Genomic DNA, 16,852 nt, shown 5'->3' on the forward strand with positions numbered 1-16,852 from the left:
TGCATGATGAAACAGATGATCTTCAGAGCTTTTATCTATTCCTCAACTCTCAGGACACAGAGCATAAATATAATAGAAGAAAAATCTGGAAATCGGCAGTGGGCACAGCAAATTGAGATGTTGAATCTTAAGAGGGCAGGGGAGAAGACTCCTTTGTGCTGCTGCACAGGGTGATGCTGGTCAGGCTGCTGGCGTGGATGCTCTGGCCGGTGGGGATGGCAGAGGGATCCATCCCTTCAAAATGCCAGGCCAGCTTGGGGAAAGCATGCCACCTTCAGGGGGACACCCCCATGTCCTTCAAAATTGGCCCCATTTACATCTTATGATTTGCTGACCAGGGGAATGAAAGGAAGCTGAGATTCCAACAATTTTCATGTGTTCCCTGAGCACAGGCACAGAGGCTAAGCAAAGGAAATATGCTAACAATAAAGGGAAAATGTTTTGCTTATGATATTGACATGTTTAAAGCAGCAACAATAGTATAGATTCCAACCTTATATAAAATTTTGATGAACTGCCAGTTTTAAAAGCAAAAGAAAAGTTTACAAGAAGTACTCATGGTATTTAACATTGAAAATAAGCATATCTACACTCAAGTACTGATATTCAAAGTGGAATTTATGATCACATTAGTTAATTCTAGTTCTTTCAGATGTGTGAATTAATGACTCAGCTGAGAATTACTTAAAATATACCTGGAAAGCAACATGGATTTGCAAAGGGGAGAAAACGTTTAATGGACGTAGCATACACTGACCCTTGAACACATGCACATTCTTTTTAACCAGAACATGAACTTGTGAAGAGTGGGGAAGTTCCTGCCTTTAAAACCATATGCCCCCAAAGGCTAACTTTTGATACTCCACTGTATATTTCTTCATCATTCCTTCCCCCCTCCCCATAATACTTTCATTAGTAGTGAATGATTGAAGATGACCCAGAACACATTTCCTAGAAGCAGAGAACCCAACCAGCTTCATGGCTATTCTGGATAGGAGGGGAAGTTGCTTCATACAACATCTTAAGTCTAGATACAAAGAGGTGTCACACTCAGGATTGCAGCTCTTGAATTTGAGACAGGCAAAAGAGGATGAGAGGAATGCACAGCTTTAGGTTTGGATAACAAATAAGAGAATAAGTGTAACCTGCATGAACTTTCTTACAGCAGGCAGGTTCAAAAGGAGATACTGATGCCTCCTTGCTGTGGAAAATGTGGGTTCAGCTCTTTGCTGCCCAGGAAGATGAGAGGTGCTGCTCAGCACAGAGCAGTGCCAGGCAGCAGGATCCTCCTGAGGTGTGTGCTCACCAAATCCAGCCTGCTGTGCAGTGCATGACTGGGGTAACTGCAATGCATCCTGACAGAAATAAAAGGGCAGGGAAGAACAACTGCTTATGGCAGGGTTGGGCTGAACTTCACTCCTGGGGAAGGGCAGCCCTAGTCTAGTCCTACAACAATGCATGGTAGTGGTCTCTATAACCTTTACTGGAACAGGACAAACTCATATCTCTTCCCTTCATGTAAGTTCCAAAATGACAGAGAACACCGCATTTAGCCTGGTTGGTCCTTACTCATTGCTCCAAGTAAAAAAAATCACTTCTACTTCCATCACTCCTGGCAGATGTTTCTTTAACCAAATCTCTCAGAAGGGCAACTCCACAACATCTTCAAGCACTCCAGTGGCTCAGCATCCCAGCCATAAGAAAGCTCTTCCCAACAAATGACTCATAACTTCCTTGCTCTGATTTTATGCCATTATTTGTTTGTTATGCATCACAGAAAACAAAACTATGCATCATAGAAAACAAACTACTTCCTTATTCTTTACAGTACATTCCTTGTAATTTAAGACCCTTATAATGCTTTTACTTTCTCCTTCACTTATCTTCGCACTCTCCTTGTCCCTGGAAGGAACAGTACAGATGTTTTAGCTTGTCCTCACAGGTTATAGTTTGTAGATCTCCAATCATACTTATTTTTTTCCAGTGGACTAATAGGGGAACATTTTTTTCCACCTTTCTTGAGGATAGAATCCACAATATCTTAGTTCACATAAATTTCCTCTTGAATCAATGAAAAGATAGTCATTCCCTCAGAAATGTAACAGCTTCAATGGGTTCAACAGAAAGGTCACACTCCTCCTTCATCACATGGACATACTGTGTAGCCTAATACTGAGTATCTTCTCCTTTGGGACAAATGAAGCTAGTCTAACTCTCCTTGGGTAAGCTTGGTATCTGACCTTTTGCATCCTACATCCATGCCCTGACAGACAGGGATCAGAGAAGGGTAGAGGGGACAATTCCTCTCCCTCCTGTTTTTGTCTCAGTACTGGCTTTGGCTGGGGTAGTTAATTTTCTTCACAGTGGCTGTTTTGGATGTGTGCTGAACACAGGGTTAATAACACAGACATGCTTTTGTTATCACTGAGCTGTGCTCATACCTCTAGACCTTTTCTGCTTCTCATACTGCCACAATGGCAACAGGGCTGGGGTACATGGGGGATTGAGAGGAGTCACAGCCAGGACAGGTGACCCCAGGTGACTGAAGGGATATTCCAGACCATGTGACATCATGCTCAGTATATAAACTGGGGGGAAGAAGAAGGAAGAGGTGGGCATTTGGAGTGATGGTGTTTGCCTTCACAAGTCACTATTAGACATGATAGGGCCCAGCTCTCCTGGAGATGGCTGAACACCTACCTGCCCATGGGGACCAGTGACTTAATATTTGTTAGTGTGCACAGCTTTTCCTTTCCCTTTCCCCACGTTTATCTCAACCCACGAATTTCCAAGCTTTTACCCTTTTGCTCTTCTCCACAGTCCAGCTGGTGGGGAATGGAGCAGCTGTGTGGTACTTGGTTGCTGCCTGGGGTTAAACCACAGCATCATATGGGACAGCCCTGTCAAGACTTAGGTAGCTCATGACAAACTAGCAGGAGACCTGTTGGTGCTCTGGGAACTCTGCTAAAATAAATGTAGATGGCTGTGGTTGTAGGCAGGAGGTTGGGAAGCTCCAAATGTAGATCTTTGGCATGGAGTGTAGCACTTGGGTACCCATACAGTTAAATAAACAGTTATTAACTTAAACAGTTATTACAGTTTAAGAAGCTGAGCTGCTTAACTGATGGTGGCTCAGGTTCTTCCATCTCCTTGGCCCTGGGAAGACACCCAAGCACTGCACTCATACAACTGCAACCAGACCACAGCACTGGCTTGGGTCCATCATGTCCATTCATCCAAAAATAAAGTAATCAACCTTTCCCAAATCAAGGAAAGATAGTGCAGTTGAGGATGAAGAAAGTAGAAGCTAAGTAGAAAGCAAAATAAAACTTTTGAAGAAAGGAAAATCAAAACAACTTTCTGTATTGACACTTTTTTAAACTAAAGACATAATTATCCTGTAGCAAGCCTTGGCTACAGAGAAAAACCTTTTGTTGGGAACTAATTAAAGAATTAGCCAGTGTTTAGCTTCTCATAGATAAAGAAGACTAAGCTTTGAAACAGAAGTGTTTGCAGTATGCTTTTGAAACTCTCTGAAGACAGCTGAGCTTTAGTCTGTTAAGACTCTTCCTTTGACAATTAAATGTCTGTTCAGATGTCTTTTATTTTTTCTTCCTTGATTTTTTTTTTTCTTCTTATAAAACAAGTGGCTGGTACCTCTTAACAGCAGGCATTTTCTCCCTTGCTTAGAGCAAGGTGTAGTGTGTTACCCTGTCTCCCAGTCATGAACACAGGCCATCCACTGAACCACTGTGTAGGTGGAACAGGTATCAAAGTTGGCATGAAATAGCGTTTAGTAAATTAAAAGCAACCTGCTGGCACTGCCTGCCACATCAACCCCCCAGGATTGCATTCTAACCAGACCTTTCCCAGGCACAAGGTGGATCTGCAGTGTGTCCTTGACAGACAACCTCTGGGTGCTGCAGAGGGATGCCAAGTCCCCCTTAGGAAGCTAACCAGCTTCTTGGTTCAGTAAAAGGGCACAATGGCAGTAACCACTGTCTCTCATCCACTTTAACAACTCAACATCCTCTGCCAGGGAAGGGATAGCCCATCCTGAAGAGCAGGAGTGACCATGGCTGCATGGGCTCCATGGTGTGAGCTCAGAGCTGGGCACTCTGCCTGGGGATAGCTTTGGCCTGGCTTCAGAAGCAACTTCCCTGCTCTGCCCCCTCTACCCAGCACCCTGATGGGAGCTGTGAACCCATGTAACCACAAGTGATTTTTCAGAGCTCTGCTAGTTTGGATTACAGGGTCTTTCTTTCCATGCTCCTCACCAGCCCCACACACAGCAGGCTTTTAAGAGCCAGTTACACTTGACTCACCTCCCATCAAAGTCATGTCCAGGGTGTTAGCCAAGATCAGGGATCACAAACTTCCTCGACATGCTGGCATTGACTCTGTTTGCCATGCAAGAACTGCTGTTGACTGCAGTTGACCCAGTGTGGTTTATTTAGCATCTTTAGCTTTGTTTAAAATAAGCACACATGCAGATGAAATTATCCCTGCTTTCCACAAGACAGATAAACTCAATCTATGCCTTGTGGAAGAGGATGGGAGTTTTAACCAACTCTCTGAAGTACAAGTACTCCACAGAGACAACGTTATGTGGGAAAGGGGAACCAATTTTTACTAACCTCTCTTCCACTGTCATGCTCCTTTGCAATCTTCAGTGCAACCTCTGATATCAGATGCATTCTCAAGAGTCATGAGAATTGTCAGTGCAAATATATTTAGCTATATCCCTTTGGGTAGGTGGGGGAGGAAAGAAACCCCTAAATAGCTGTAAGATAACAATTACTGCAAACATATTTGCTTAGAGAAAGTTTAGTCAGAGTTCAAAGTCCTTGGCAGCTGGATGGCCAACAGCCAGCTTCTTCTCAAGCTGTCCCCACAAACCTTTAGTCTTTGAGAAGTGTGCTCGGAAGAGAAACCCCTCTGCTTTCCATAGGTCTTCTCCCTATGCTCTAAAGACTCCTCAGTCTAAAAGAATTTCTTAAATAAATAGCAAGTTATTTAGACATCTCTTCCCTCTCCCACAAAAAAAAAAAAAAAAAAAAACACAAGTCAAATCCAAGCCCTCCATGATAGATACCATGTTTTAAATAGGCAAAGGGAAATTCTCACTATTCATAAGATTGCAAAGGAATCAGAAAGTTCATAGCTCTACCAAATGAGTGAAAATGCCCTGGCTTTCATTCAACTGCACTGTTAGTGGGAGTGAGGAGAAGTCTCCCACACAGCCACAGGAGAAAACTGTGGGATTCAGACTGGAAAAGTAGCAGGGGGAGGATGTGAACACTGTTAAAAATAAAACTTATCAGACAACAATTGAATCATGAGAATGTTATCTGGTTCAACAGGAGTGTGAAAACAAATAGGCATTTCAAGAAGAGGGTCACTAGCAAGGTAAATAACTTCAAAATAGCAGGAAGTGACCAATGAAATGTGCCAAGCCGAGGGCAACAAAAAAAGGTCTCTCCAACAGCGGATGACAGTCGTGGAGACAGATTTCAGTGTCACCCTGCATGCAGCTGAGTGGCACTGCACCCACCCCTGGCATCCCTGGCCACAGTGAGACACAAGACTGAAGAGACATGCACAGAACAGTGTTTAACATGACCCAGTGTTTATTGACTCCTGCAACTTTTTTTTTTTTTTTTTTAATAGTAACAGGAACACAAAATGTGATGTGTGGTAAAATACTCCTAGGGGGTTTCTATATGAATCCAATGCAAAGTGCCAGCATTGTTGACCAGCATACAACCTGACAAGAGAAGATGTAGTCATAACTCACTCTCAGATATCTGCTGGGAGTACATCACAGTCCAAGTAGAACTAGTCATTTGCCTGCAAATAGACACATTTTCTTCTAGATGCAAGTGGTGTTAGAGCCAGCTATTTTGCAACAACAAGAAATACATAAAATATATTCCAACATTTTAAAAAATACACAGGACTAAAACTGTTTAAAAATAGAAAGGAAAAAAAGAGTGGAGCTTTTTAGACCCTATTTTGTAGAAGTCACTCTTCATAGAACCAGAAGTAATCTAGAGAAAAAGATTTATTAAACGAATATTTTGCTCTAAAGGCCAGTGGTCACAGGTTTAAGAATAAAAACAGTCTCTTGATTTTCAGCCCTGTCTCCTGGCCTTTTTTCCTCCCTGCACAACAGAAGCCTTCTGTTGAAAATTGCAGCTTAGTGGCTCTGCATGTTTTTCCCACACAATTGAAAAGGCAACCATGTTTTTTAAAGAGCCATCAAAAACTTGCATGACATGACATGCACATGCAGCATGAAACATCTTCACAGATATGAACAATGAAGGCACATTACCTAAAGATTAAAAAAAAAAAAAAAAAAAAACAACCCAGAATTTTTGGAGGATTCAAAGTTAAATGCCTTTGAGAAAGCATTCATTTTCACAATTGGCTGACAAGTTCTGTCTAGACATTTGATTCAAATAGCTTGCTATGAAGACAAGACACAAGGAGAAAACCTCTTTGAAATACCCACTGCAGAAACCTGCTTCCCTCACACAGACAGACAATTTCATTCTTACAGAGCAGTTTGCAACAATTCTAGAGACATTTTCTAGAGAAATCTATGTAGGAAACATCACACCTGTGTATTCCTATGTGACCAACATCCCTTACACCCCACCCCAATAAACTACAGCTTCTTCAAGGAGATCATCCCACTGGAGACACAGTAGAGATCTAAAACAGAGGACTGAGGAACTGGTTTCAAGCTCTCAAGCCCTCAACTTTTTTTGCACTTGATTATGAGTGTTAATAAAGACAAAACTCTCTGTCGTCTTTATATGTAATATAGATGAGGAAGATATTTGCAAAAAAGAAAATACGTATTTTATTTACAATAAATGCAACTATACTGTTCCATGCTCCATTCACCACACATTGCTGACCACTGCAGAAACCTGGTAGCAGCAACAGTGGTAACTGAAGTACCTTCCTTTTTCAGCCCTTACACAAAGCTTTTCCCCTTCTACCACATTGTTTTTCCACTGTTCCAGGCTCCAGTAAGATGTGTACTAAGAATGCTTTCTAGTTCATTTTTAAGGTAGCAGTTTCTAGAGACAAAGTAATATTTGCTCTGCTCTGTTTTATCTGGTTTTCCTCTTTTTAAAATCATGTAGGAGTTTCACATTTATGTGCCATTATCAACTTTGCGTAGTAATACAACAGGCTATATTCCAACATCTTCTCTAAATAGTAATGCTGTCTTTTCCAACACCTCTCACATTTCAAAGGGTTACCTCTCACTCTCAAGGAAGAGTCCAAACTCTTCACCTCCCACATGAACATTTCAGCGTGAGAATTTCAAGTTATCACTAAGTTTTCTGCAAATCTCTGGGGTTACTTAGAAGCAACTGTAGTACAATAATGTTTTTCCTAACATTAAAAGACGTTTATCATGTTCTTTGTCTTTTTCTAGTCTTGAATTCTAAGAATATTAGTCACACATGTTCCCTCATATTCCTCTCTTAGGGAGCACAGTGCTCAGGCCTATAAGACCACAGCTGGATCTCTGGGAGAAGCCAGAGAGAATAAGGGGTTTCTTAGCACTGCTGTATTTACATTCAGCATTCACAGGCAGGCCGAACGATGCTCAGCTTTTCTTTTTAAGATACCAAACTGCTTTAAAAAATACCCCATTTTCTACTATATTTTTTTTATGTCATGAAAGTTATTCCTTTTCTGCCCTATGCAGCTGCTACCTTTCTGTCACTGGCATTTAATAGCTGTCATTGCACACTACGTTTCCATTCCCCAGCTCATGTGCAGCCCATCCCAGCACAACAACCCAGCAGAGCATGGGGAAGCGGTGCAGGGGCCAGCAGTTCAGACAGCTCACCTCCACCACCATGGGCAGGTGGCACAGGAAAATATGGGACACTGAAGGAGGCATCTGTTTGGAACATTTAATAGGGTCTGACATACACACTGACAGCACAAGATAAAAATGAATGCGAGTGTATTAGGTTGAGAACAATTAGTGTGAGTGATAAATACATCCACTGCCAGCTCCCAGCTTCATTAACAGCTACTCTGAACTGCATAGTAAGTGCTGGTTGTAGAAGTTTAGACAGTTTGGAAATAGGTCACCAGTTACTCACTGAGTCCAGTAAGGTTAAAAATATAATGGAGAAAAAAAAAGTGTGCTTTGCCATTGAATAACTCTGATCTCACAGCTTGGGCACAGCAGTGTAGTTACCTGGCATCACCGAAATGGATCAAATGAAACTGAATTGCTGTTTCATTCAAATTACATATGCATGCAAAATTAAACAAGTGTGTTCACTAAGAATATGCAGCATAAAATCAAGTCTAAGTTACCCATTATTTATCATATATTTGTCAGACTGCCAGACATTTCCTTCCAGATTCATCTCTATGTCACACAGAACACAGCAGATGGAGAAGTCACAAAGCAAACACTTCTCTACATATCACTGGCCAATGCATTTTGTGCCATAAGCCTTCCCAGTTTACCAGACTTTTGGGAGAAAACAGCTGTTTTACCAAACTGTGAAAATAGAAAACATACAACCCATCCTGCTCAAAACAGAAAAAAAATAGTTTTATGAAGTTGTGAACAGATAACATAACTACTTTCCCCTCAATCATGGGACAGAAAGGGCAGTACAGCTGCAAAGCTAGAACATGCCTCCTGAATAGCAAACAAAATCCAGAAAATGCAATGACTGTGTAGACAAACATCTGGGAAGTCATGTTACCGAAGAGCTGAACCAATGTTCTGTACAGCAAAATGATGAACAATACATCAACAGGTCCTTTTGGGACAGACTGTAAAATGGCCCTCTACAAATATCCAATTTAATTTCCCATGTCCAATATCTCTCTGTGCCCATTAGCAGTCTGACAAGTGATTTTAAACTTGCAAGGCTTCTTCCCATTGAACTAGAACTTTTTTTCCCCATAAAGTGCAAATAAGACTCAGTTTTTTACCACTAGTTCCAATGACCATTACCTTAGTTACAAGAGTGATCAAAAGTCAATTGGCTGAGCCACTACCACTAGGCTTGAGTATCAGATACCCTTTTTTTTTTTTTAACCCTGGTTATTTTTTCCAGTGAAAGGCAAAGAGAAAACAAGTCCTTTTTCTACCAGATGCAGCATAACAGGAGGCTGCCTTAAGTACCATCAGCATAAGATGCACATCCTAAACACAACCAGTGCATTCTCGTGCATAAAAATGTTTTGCCCTGATTTGCTGGAAATGGAAGTCATCTTTGGGATCTTATTTCCTCAAAAGAGTTCATGAACAGTTGATTAGTCTTCATTAAGAGGTGCTTCTCTCTTCCTCGCATCTACATCAAAAAGAAAAAGCAAGAAGTGGTTAAACCAGGGGCTTCTGACTATTCATCTGAAAACTCAGAAACAGAAAAAAAGTGGGTTTGTCTGCAATGCACAACACTTTCTATTTCAGAATCATGGCATGAATCCACTATGTGGTCTCAACTGCTATATGACATGACACAGGTGTCATATATAAGGACAGTCACAAAGATCTCGTACATTTGTCATGTTTGGATTGAAGATGATTCATGCAGTACTTAAGTAGTCCCATAAACTCTGAGACCACAGATCAGTGATACTTTCTACTGCCTCTTTGCCCCTTTTTAATGATCCTCTTTAAGGGTGAAACCAGAATTTGCTTTGCATACAAGCTACGGAGATGACAACACTCTGTTCTGAAAATCTTTTCATTAATTACAACGTTGCCCAGCTGCACACATTTTTAAAAAGACAAGTGCTCTCCACACTGTATTTTGAGGAGGCAGCCTCTGAAGATCAGATTTTAAACTGCTCTAAACAGCAAACCTTAGATCATGGTCCCAGGTAGGCTGTTGGAACACATCTACACAACTCAGTCTGTGACTCATATGCTGTTACTACAGCAGCAGGTAGTGTGGCTGCCATTAGAAAGTTGGGTCACCTCTTTGTGGGCTTCTGCCCTTTACTAATGCAAAAGACAGACCTGATTCATTCAAAACATTTAGAGAACACAATCATTAAACTATTGGTGAAAGTCAAAACAGGGTACTAAATAGGGTTTGGAGGAGGCAAAATATACCTCCCAAATAACGAAAGAAGAGCTGACTCCCTGTGACTGGAATAGTCACCAGGGTAGGAAAAAAATCTCAGTCATTTGGGACTCAAATCAGAAATTGTCTCTCCCATTCTCCCCATTTCTTTCATCAGGGATTCTAGGGCTAGGCCTGATCTGTCACAGCTTCTCCACTTAGCATAAAATAAAGCAATTAGAGGTGAAAAAAACTTCTAAAAATGCATTATGTATGCCTGTAGCTATGGAACCACTCCTGGTCTGGCTCTGACTTTTGGAATATCAAAAGGCATTAAATTCTTTCTTGTGAACATTTATTAAAAAAAACTTACCTGTTAAGTTCCTGAACTTCTTTTTGGCTTCTGCTCTTTCTTCAGCATCAAAATACCACACTGTCATGGCGTATCTATGAAAGAAAGAAACTTTTCACTTCTTTCCATTTTTGATATTAAAATAGAGCACTGGAGTTTTATGCTCAAAAACAAAACTGGATTAGTAGACTAAAAAAGTAGAATGAAAATGACACATCTTTATAGGCAAAAACAGACAGCATTTTAGTGTGTACTTTAACAAGTAAGATAGAAATATAGGTGAGAATTTCTGCTGGAGGCACAAAAGAGAGCACAGCCCCTGGTTACAGAGGGCAAAAGTAGGTCCAGACCTTTGCATGTTTGTCTGTTCTGGGATGCCTGTAGGCAGCTTGGGGGCTGCCCTGCATCACATCAGCTTTTTACAGCCTGCTGACAGATGGTAGCCCCAGCAATCCCTACAGTGTTACAAGGGCAAAAGAATAACCCAGCAACTCCCAGCTAAACAGCTATGCCCAGCTTGGAAGATTTCTCCTGTCAATGGTTAAGGGCCTTTTTTTTCCAGCACACGAGGAAATGTACCATTCGAGCTTGCTCCTCCTTACTTAATGAGAGAATTCCCAATGACTCAAAACCAGGAAACTCACTCAACATCTGTCTATATTTTATGCTCATGTATTTAAACATGATGGCCATAATTTTGGATAAAAATATTGGTAGAAGACATGCTTTGGGTTTTTTCCTAGCCAAAAAACAGTATTAAATATACTACTTACCTGGTTGCATAAGAAGGCTGGACTTCATGTGGATTCCTTCGATCTGACCAAAAAAAAAGTAGTCGGTCAAAAATCGGCTCAACATCTGCTACATAGGACTTCCCTTCTGGGAATATTCGAAGAATTCCACCATGCAGCTGAAAGAAAAAGAAAGATTGTTTTTCACACATATAAACAGCCACATATTCACATGAAAAATAACTTATTTATCCTTCCTGCACACCTAACAAATGGGGAACAAACATGTAATAATAAACATACCAGCTACATGACAACCCTGGAAAACCTTACTGTGTCTCTTGGCCACTTTTATTTTACCAAACAGTTTGTAATGTTTCAGCATAAGCTTGTCTAAAGCAAATGAACCAAGATAAAGGTAACACCAGCCCTGCAGCAAACACTGAGAAACTTCTGAGCTTCCAGCCACATTTCTAGAACCAGTGAATACAAAGCTGTTCTACCTGACCAGTCTGAGATGAGGCTCTCTCCCCAATGATTGTTAGATACTGCTTACTGCTTATTTCAGAACCCGTGCCTGATCCTTTAGGAACCAACTTTTACACCTTGGGAAGAGTGAAGTCTGTTTTATTGTTAGATTTGTAAAACTTCTCAAATGCATTATAGATCCCAGCCACCATTTTCCCTACTTAAAGCACAGCCTGGCTTCTCTACCATGTAATTTCTGTATTTCCACATGCCACAATTTTCAGGAAAAAGGTCTTAGTGATCTGCACACACTCTAGAAACTTCAAGAGCTTAAGATGAACCCTGCTTCCTCCTGCTGCTGTTAGAGGGCTCTTTGGAGACTTTAATGGTGTAGGGAAGATTCTGTCAGTGCAGCACTGACCTGACATGGTACCTCCATGCCACATTCAAACCTCAGTGAGAAACTATTAAGTCAGATTTAAAGCCACATGGTTGCTTTCAAAGTCCAGTATGATTATACTCTTACATTGCATATCCTCCAGCATACATTTACATGAAATCACTGCCACATCTACATAATAAACTCCATCAGTGTCCTGCATTTCAGTTAGCTTTTCTTAGTGTTCACTTGGATGCCTCTTCACTATCTGGATAAGGGTGCAATGCACAAAATAAACTGGATATTTGCATTTCCTCCCACATCGCCTACTTCATTTTATTACATTGAGATGTTTCACTGTCATACTCTCTGTAAAGGGACGTGCCTCTCTACAACACTGCATTTTTCAATGGCATTGCCTCATTATGTGAACTCACTTATGGGGCTTCATAGCATTTACTTGTGCTTAAAGAGCATATTGGCCTACAAAAAGGTTAGAGAAGCAAAAAGCATTGAACAATTTTCAATTGATAACCCCTGTGAATGATTTGTGCTGCATTACAACAACAGACTTGAAGAGATATCCAGCAATTTTACAAATCCTTTTGTTTCTGATTTAAAGGTATGGCACATTCAAGGCTGACTTAACTGCCTCAGAGTAATATAGGCAGAAACAAAAGTACCATTCTGTCGAGAGACCCACTGGTGGAATCAAACCATGAAGGTTCTTCTTCCTAAGCCCCACTGCTTCACAAATAAGAAAAGGGAGCTGCCTGAGTATCTTCTGCAGGTTAGCCTGAAGTATCAAGAATGATAAAGTCACAAATTTGGGCTGTCATTTTACTCTGCTCCCAGAATCCACTTATTCTGCAGTGAATTGATTTTTTCTGCTGTTTCCTATAAACAAAGTGTTAAGAGCATACAGCCCAGTGCTTATAGCTTTATTCTATAGCAACAAAACAGTATGTGTGTAGAATGGGAGATAGGACAATAAGGAAACAAAAACACCCAGGAAAAAAAAAAAAAAAAATAAAAAGAATGGACCAGCAGTTCAGAAGTTCATCAGAGTTCACAGACACAACAGACAGCTCTGAAGCTCAGCTTCCAAAGTGGTTTTTCCTTCTTGTTCTGCCTCAACCCCATGGCTTACTCACCTTGGAGTCCCAGTTCTTATTCAGGTAATAAATACAGGTGATGCAGCGCCCGTCACCATTTGGATTGTCCACATGACGAACATACCCAGTTCCATTTCCAGGATAGCAAGCAACCATGGCCTGGAAGATACAGATTGGAAAATAATTCTATTAGATGCCTACTTTCAGTTTTCATTTGCTTAGCATCCTCCCACCACCAGTTTGGCTCAGTATTTTTCAGATGATCAATCTAGAATCTAGAGCAGACACCACCTGAAGGTATCTTTGCACAAACGTCTTTCACAGGACAGCTCAGCCAACATGAAATTCAAAACTGGAAAATAAAAACCCTTCATAATTCCAAATACACACACTAAAACAAAAGGGAAAAAAAATTAGACCAGAGCAGTAGTATATACAGTACAAGCTTGTTACAAGCTACGTGACTTTGAGGCAGTTTCAGCTGAAATTTGCTTGTGTTTCTACAGATAAGGAGTCATTGCAAAACTGATTTTCCAGTCATAACGAAAGTAGAAAGCAGTCCCAGGATGTCATGCTTTACTACCACCATCCTCCTCTATTCATATCTTCCAGTCATTGTCATATACACCCTTATGACCAACTCAAAGCGAGTGTCCCCAGGAGGTGTTGGTAAAAGTCCATAGAGCAAAGTCTGCAAAAAGCTGCAACTCCTTTGTGCTGTGTTTGCACAGGGCAGTGCATGTTTGCTTTCATGGACTGAACCACAGAACTAACCAAACAACTTTCAGAACACACTTCTCTCTTTTGATCATCTTCAGACTTGCTGATACAAACACTTAATTCATGGTTTAAATTTCACCTTGAATGAGGAGATAAGCCTAACATGAATTAGTCCAAACCACATGGCAATCAACAGATCTTAAAAGGTTTTTTACAGCAAAAACACATTAAACTTAGTTGACTTAGCAGTTGATTAGCAGCCTAAGCAGAATGTAGGGAAGAGCAGGTGAGACTGCTGGTAGGGTACTAGATCTTTGTCTCAGTCACTCTTCACTACTGGGGCTACTTGGCAGCGATACCAATCACCCCTCAAGACGCTGCAGTAGAAATCTTGTTCCTGCTCTCCTGACACCTACAGATTGCTTGCCACTATTAGCAGCAAGAGTGATGGGAAATGATGGACTACATTCAGTTGGAAAACTGCAGATAGCGATCAGATGTGGTATCTGCAGAGATGAGGAGAGAGCAATTAGCAATCTTCAATCCATGTGCTGTGCTCCCATAAATGAGCTGTGCAGGAAGCACATCATAGGCTCAAGTTCAGCTCACTATCCACCAGGATGACCTGAGGGCTCCCAGGTTCCCCTGGGGAGCAGAGCTGCTGGCAGCACCCAGCCCCTCTTCTGCAAAGGGCTCTTCCTTCCCAGGGGAGGGAGTCAGATTTGCCATGTTTAACTTCATAAGGCTCCTGTTGGCCTTTTTCCACAGTATATCTGGTTTCCTTTTAGTGGCAGGAACTGGTACCCCTCAGTTTGGTGTCTTCTGCACAATTGAAGAGTGCACTCTGACATCTGTTTCAGGTTACTGATAAATAAAGGCGTTTAACACAACAGATCCCATGACAGATCCCTGTGATGCCCCATTTGGTAGCAGCCTCCAGGTATAATATGTCTGTGTGACTATGACCCTCCAAGTACAACCATCCAATCAGTTTTTTACCCATCTACTTTCCCACCTATACAGACCATAAAACCCTGACTTCAGACATAACAGTATTTTACATGCCTGTCCCACAGAATGAGGATATGATCGTGTACCACTTCCATGACCTGCTCCAACAATCTGATATGCACAGTTAATAATGTAATTGACAGCTGGAGATTGACAGTATAAGTTTTACTAAGAGCAATTGAAATTTTTATCTAGGAACCCCAGAACTCTTGTTTTCTTCTTCCAAGCACATGTGAAAGGCATGCTGTTCTCATGGGACATGACAGGCACATGCTGGTTTAATCACAATGAAATTTTACTGTGCCAACAAACACCAGCACAGAAGCTACTGCCAGAAAGTGCAGTAGATCTCTTGAACCTTCTGGTACCAAGAACAAAATCCATCCCCAGGAGTCAGCCCTGTATGAATTAACTTTCTTTCCCACAAACAGCACCAGAACAGTACCTGCAGGCAGCAGTAAGTCACCAGGGCCTGCTCTCCACACCTCAGGCCACAGATGCCAAGTGGCCTGCAGGGTCAGGACATTATGCTAAACAAAAGCACATACTTTTAATTCCAAGTAATAAGCCCTCTTCCATCACACCTGGCAGTTAGGTAGATGCCTTGCTGTAGATCCTGTCTGTTCTGTTGTCATTCTGCTGTCACAAAGGGCACCAGAGCTGTACTACATTTCACTATCAGCCTGATAATGGCAGGAAGGGCCAGTCCAGAGCACAGTGCTTGAAACAAGGTAAGGGCATAAGTCTGATGGAAACCACCAGCCAGCTGTATCTGCAACACATAATGGTCTGAAGGAGCTATGCCCTCAGTGGTGAGGATAACCCACCTCATGCATTCTCCCATCCCAGTTACTTGCACAGCACCTCATGCAGGTGCATCTTCACCTATCCCACGCACAGTGAGCTGCACTAGGTCTAAATATTAAAATAGTAACCTTTTGCAAAAATGGAGTTTTCATACACTGAGAAACATGACCCTGGTGCCCCTGAAGCCACTCCATCACTCCCCTCCTCAACCGAACAGGGACAGAAATACAGTGTAGCAAAAGGCTCATGGGTCGATGAGGACAGGGAGAGATCACTCAACAGCTACTGTCACAGACAGAACCGACTAGCATGGGGAAACTGATTTAATTTATTGCAAATCAAATCAGATAGAGAGAAATAAACCCAAACCTTAAGACACCTTCCCCCTACCTCTCCCTTCTTCCCAGGCTCAACTTCACTCCCAACTTCTCTTCTTGGCCAGCAGTGGGTCCATCTTCTAGCTGGCTGGCACTGGCTCTGCAGACATGGCAGCTTCTCAGCTGCCAAAACCTTGTCCTGCAAACCCAACACATCCAGAGAGCTAAGAGTACAAGGAGAGGGGCAACGATTCCAACAAGGAGGGCTGTGCTGGGAGCAACAGAGCTGCTGCAAAGGGCATGAGCACCTACCCTGTCAGTGAGACACAGAGCCTGGCTCACCATGCTACAGGGATGATGCTCAAGGGGAATACAACTCTGCTGACCAATAATACCTCATTTCTAAGTCTATGTACAACACAAAATTATGGTGGCCTTAAGTCTCTCTTTGGAGTGTAGACATTGCTCCAAGATTAATGAACTGCCTAAATATCAGTCCAATATTACTACTATTTTTAATGCCACAAACAAAAAGCTACTGAACAGCAGACTGAAGGGCAGATCCTAAAAGGGATTTAAGTGCTTTATTTACTATGGAAATCTAGGCAAAAGGCCAGAGTTTTCCCCAGCCTCCCCCACATAATATGTTCATTTAGCAGAACATGTGCTTTGTCTCCAACATTGATGCATAATTTATTTATTTACAGTGTGCACCTTTTACAACTGCAACACTCCATCCCTGGAGATTAAGTGGAACAATTCCCACAGAATCCTAAAGCACAGGCCACACTATAGCTTAACTTTCAGAAAAGCAAAGAGAAAAATGTTTTCTAGTAGCAGCAGGGAAAGAAGAAAAGCAGAAGTGAAATATCCTTTTTC

At 41.7% G+C, this 16,852-nt stretch overlaps 1 protein-coding gene across 1 annotated transcript in view; it reads right to left on the reverse strand.

Moving 5' to 3' along the window:
* Positions 1-5,607: 5,607 nt before the first annotated feature.
* Positions 5,608-16,852, reverse strand: part of EGLN3 (egl-9 family hypoxia inducible factor 3) — a 28,531-nt gene continuing 17,286 nt past the window's right edge. Inside the window, exons 2-5 of the mRNA XM_056492130.1 lie at positions 13,158-13,277; positions 11,199-11,335; positions 10,447-10,520; positions 5,608-9,356 (exon numbers count right to left, since the gene is read on the reverse strand). Of these exons, the coding sequence (XP_056348105.1) occupies positions 9,319-9,356; positions 10,447-10,520; positions 11,199-11,335; positions 13,158-13,277 (369 nt within the window). The 3' untranslated portion in view covers positions 5,608-9,318. The remainder of the gene's footprint in view (positions 9,357-10,446; positions 10,521-11,198; positions 11,336-13,157; positions 13,278-16,852) is intronic.

The sequence above is a fragment of the Oenanthe melanoleuca genome, chromosome 5 (assembly GCF_029582105.1).
Source record: "Oenanthe melanoleuca isolate GR-GAL-2019-014 chromosome 5, OMel1.0, whole genome shotgun sequence".
NCBI lineage: Eukaryota > Metazoa > Chordata > Aves > Passeriformes > Muscicapidae > Oenanthe > Oenanthe melanoleuca.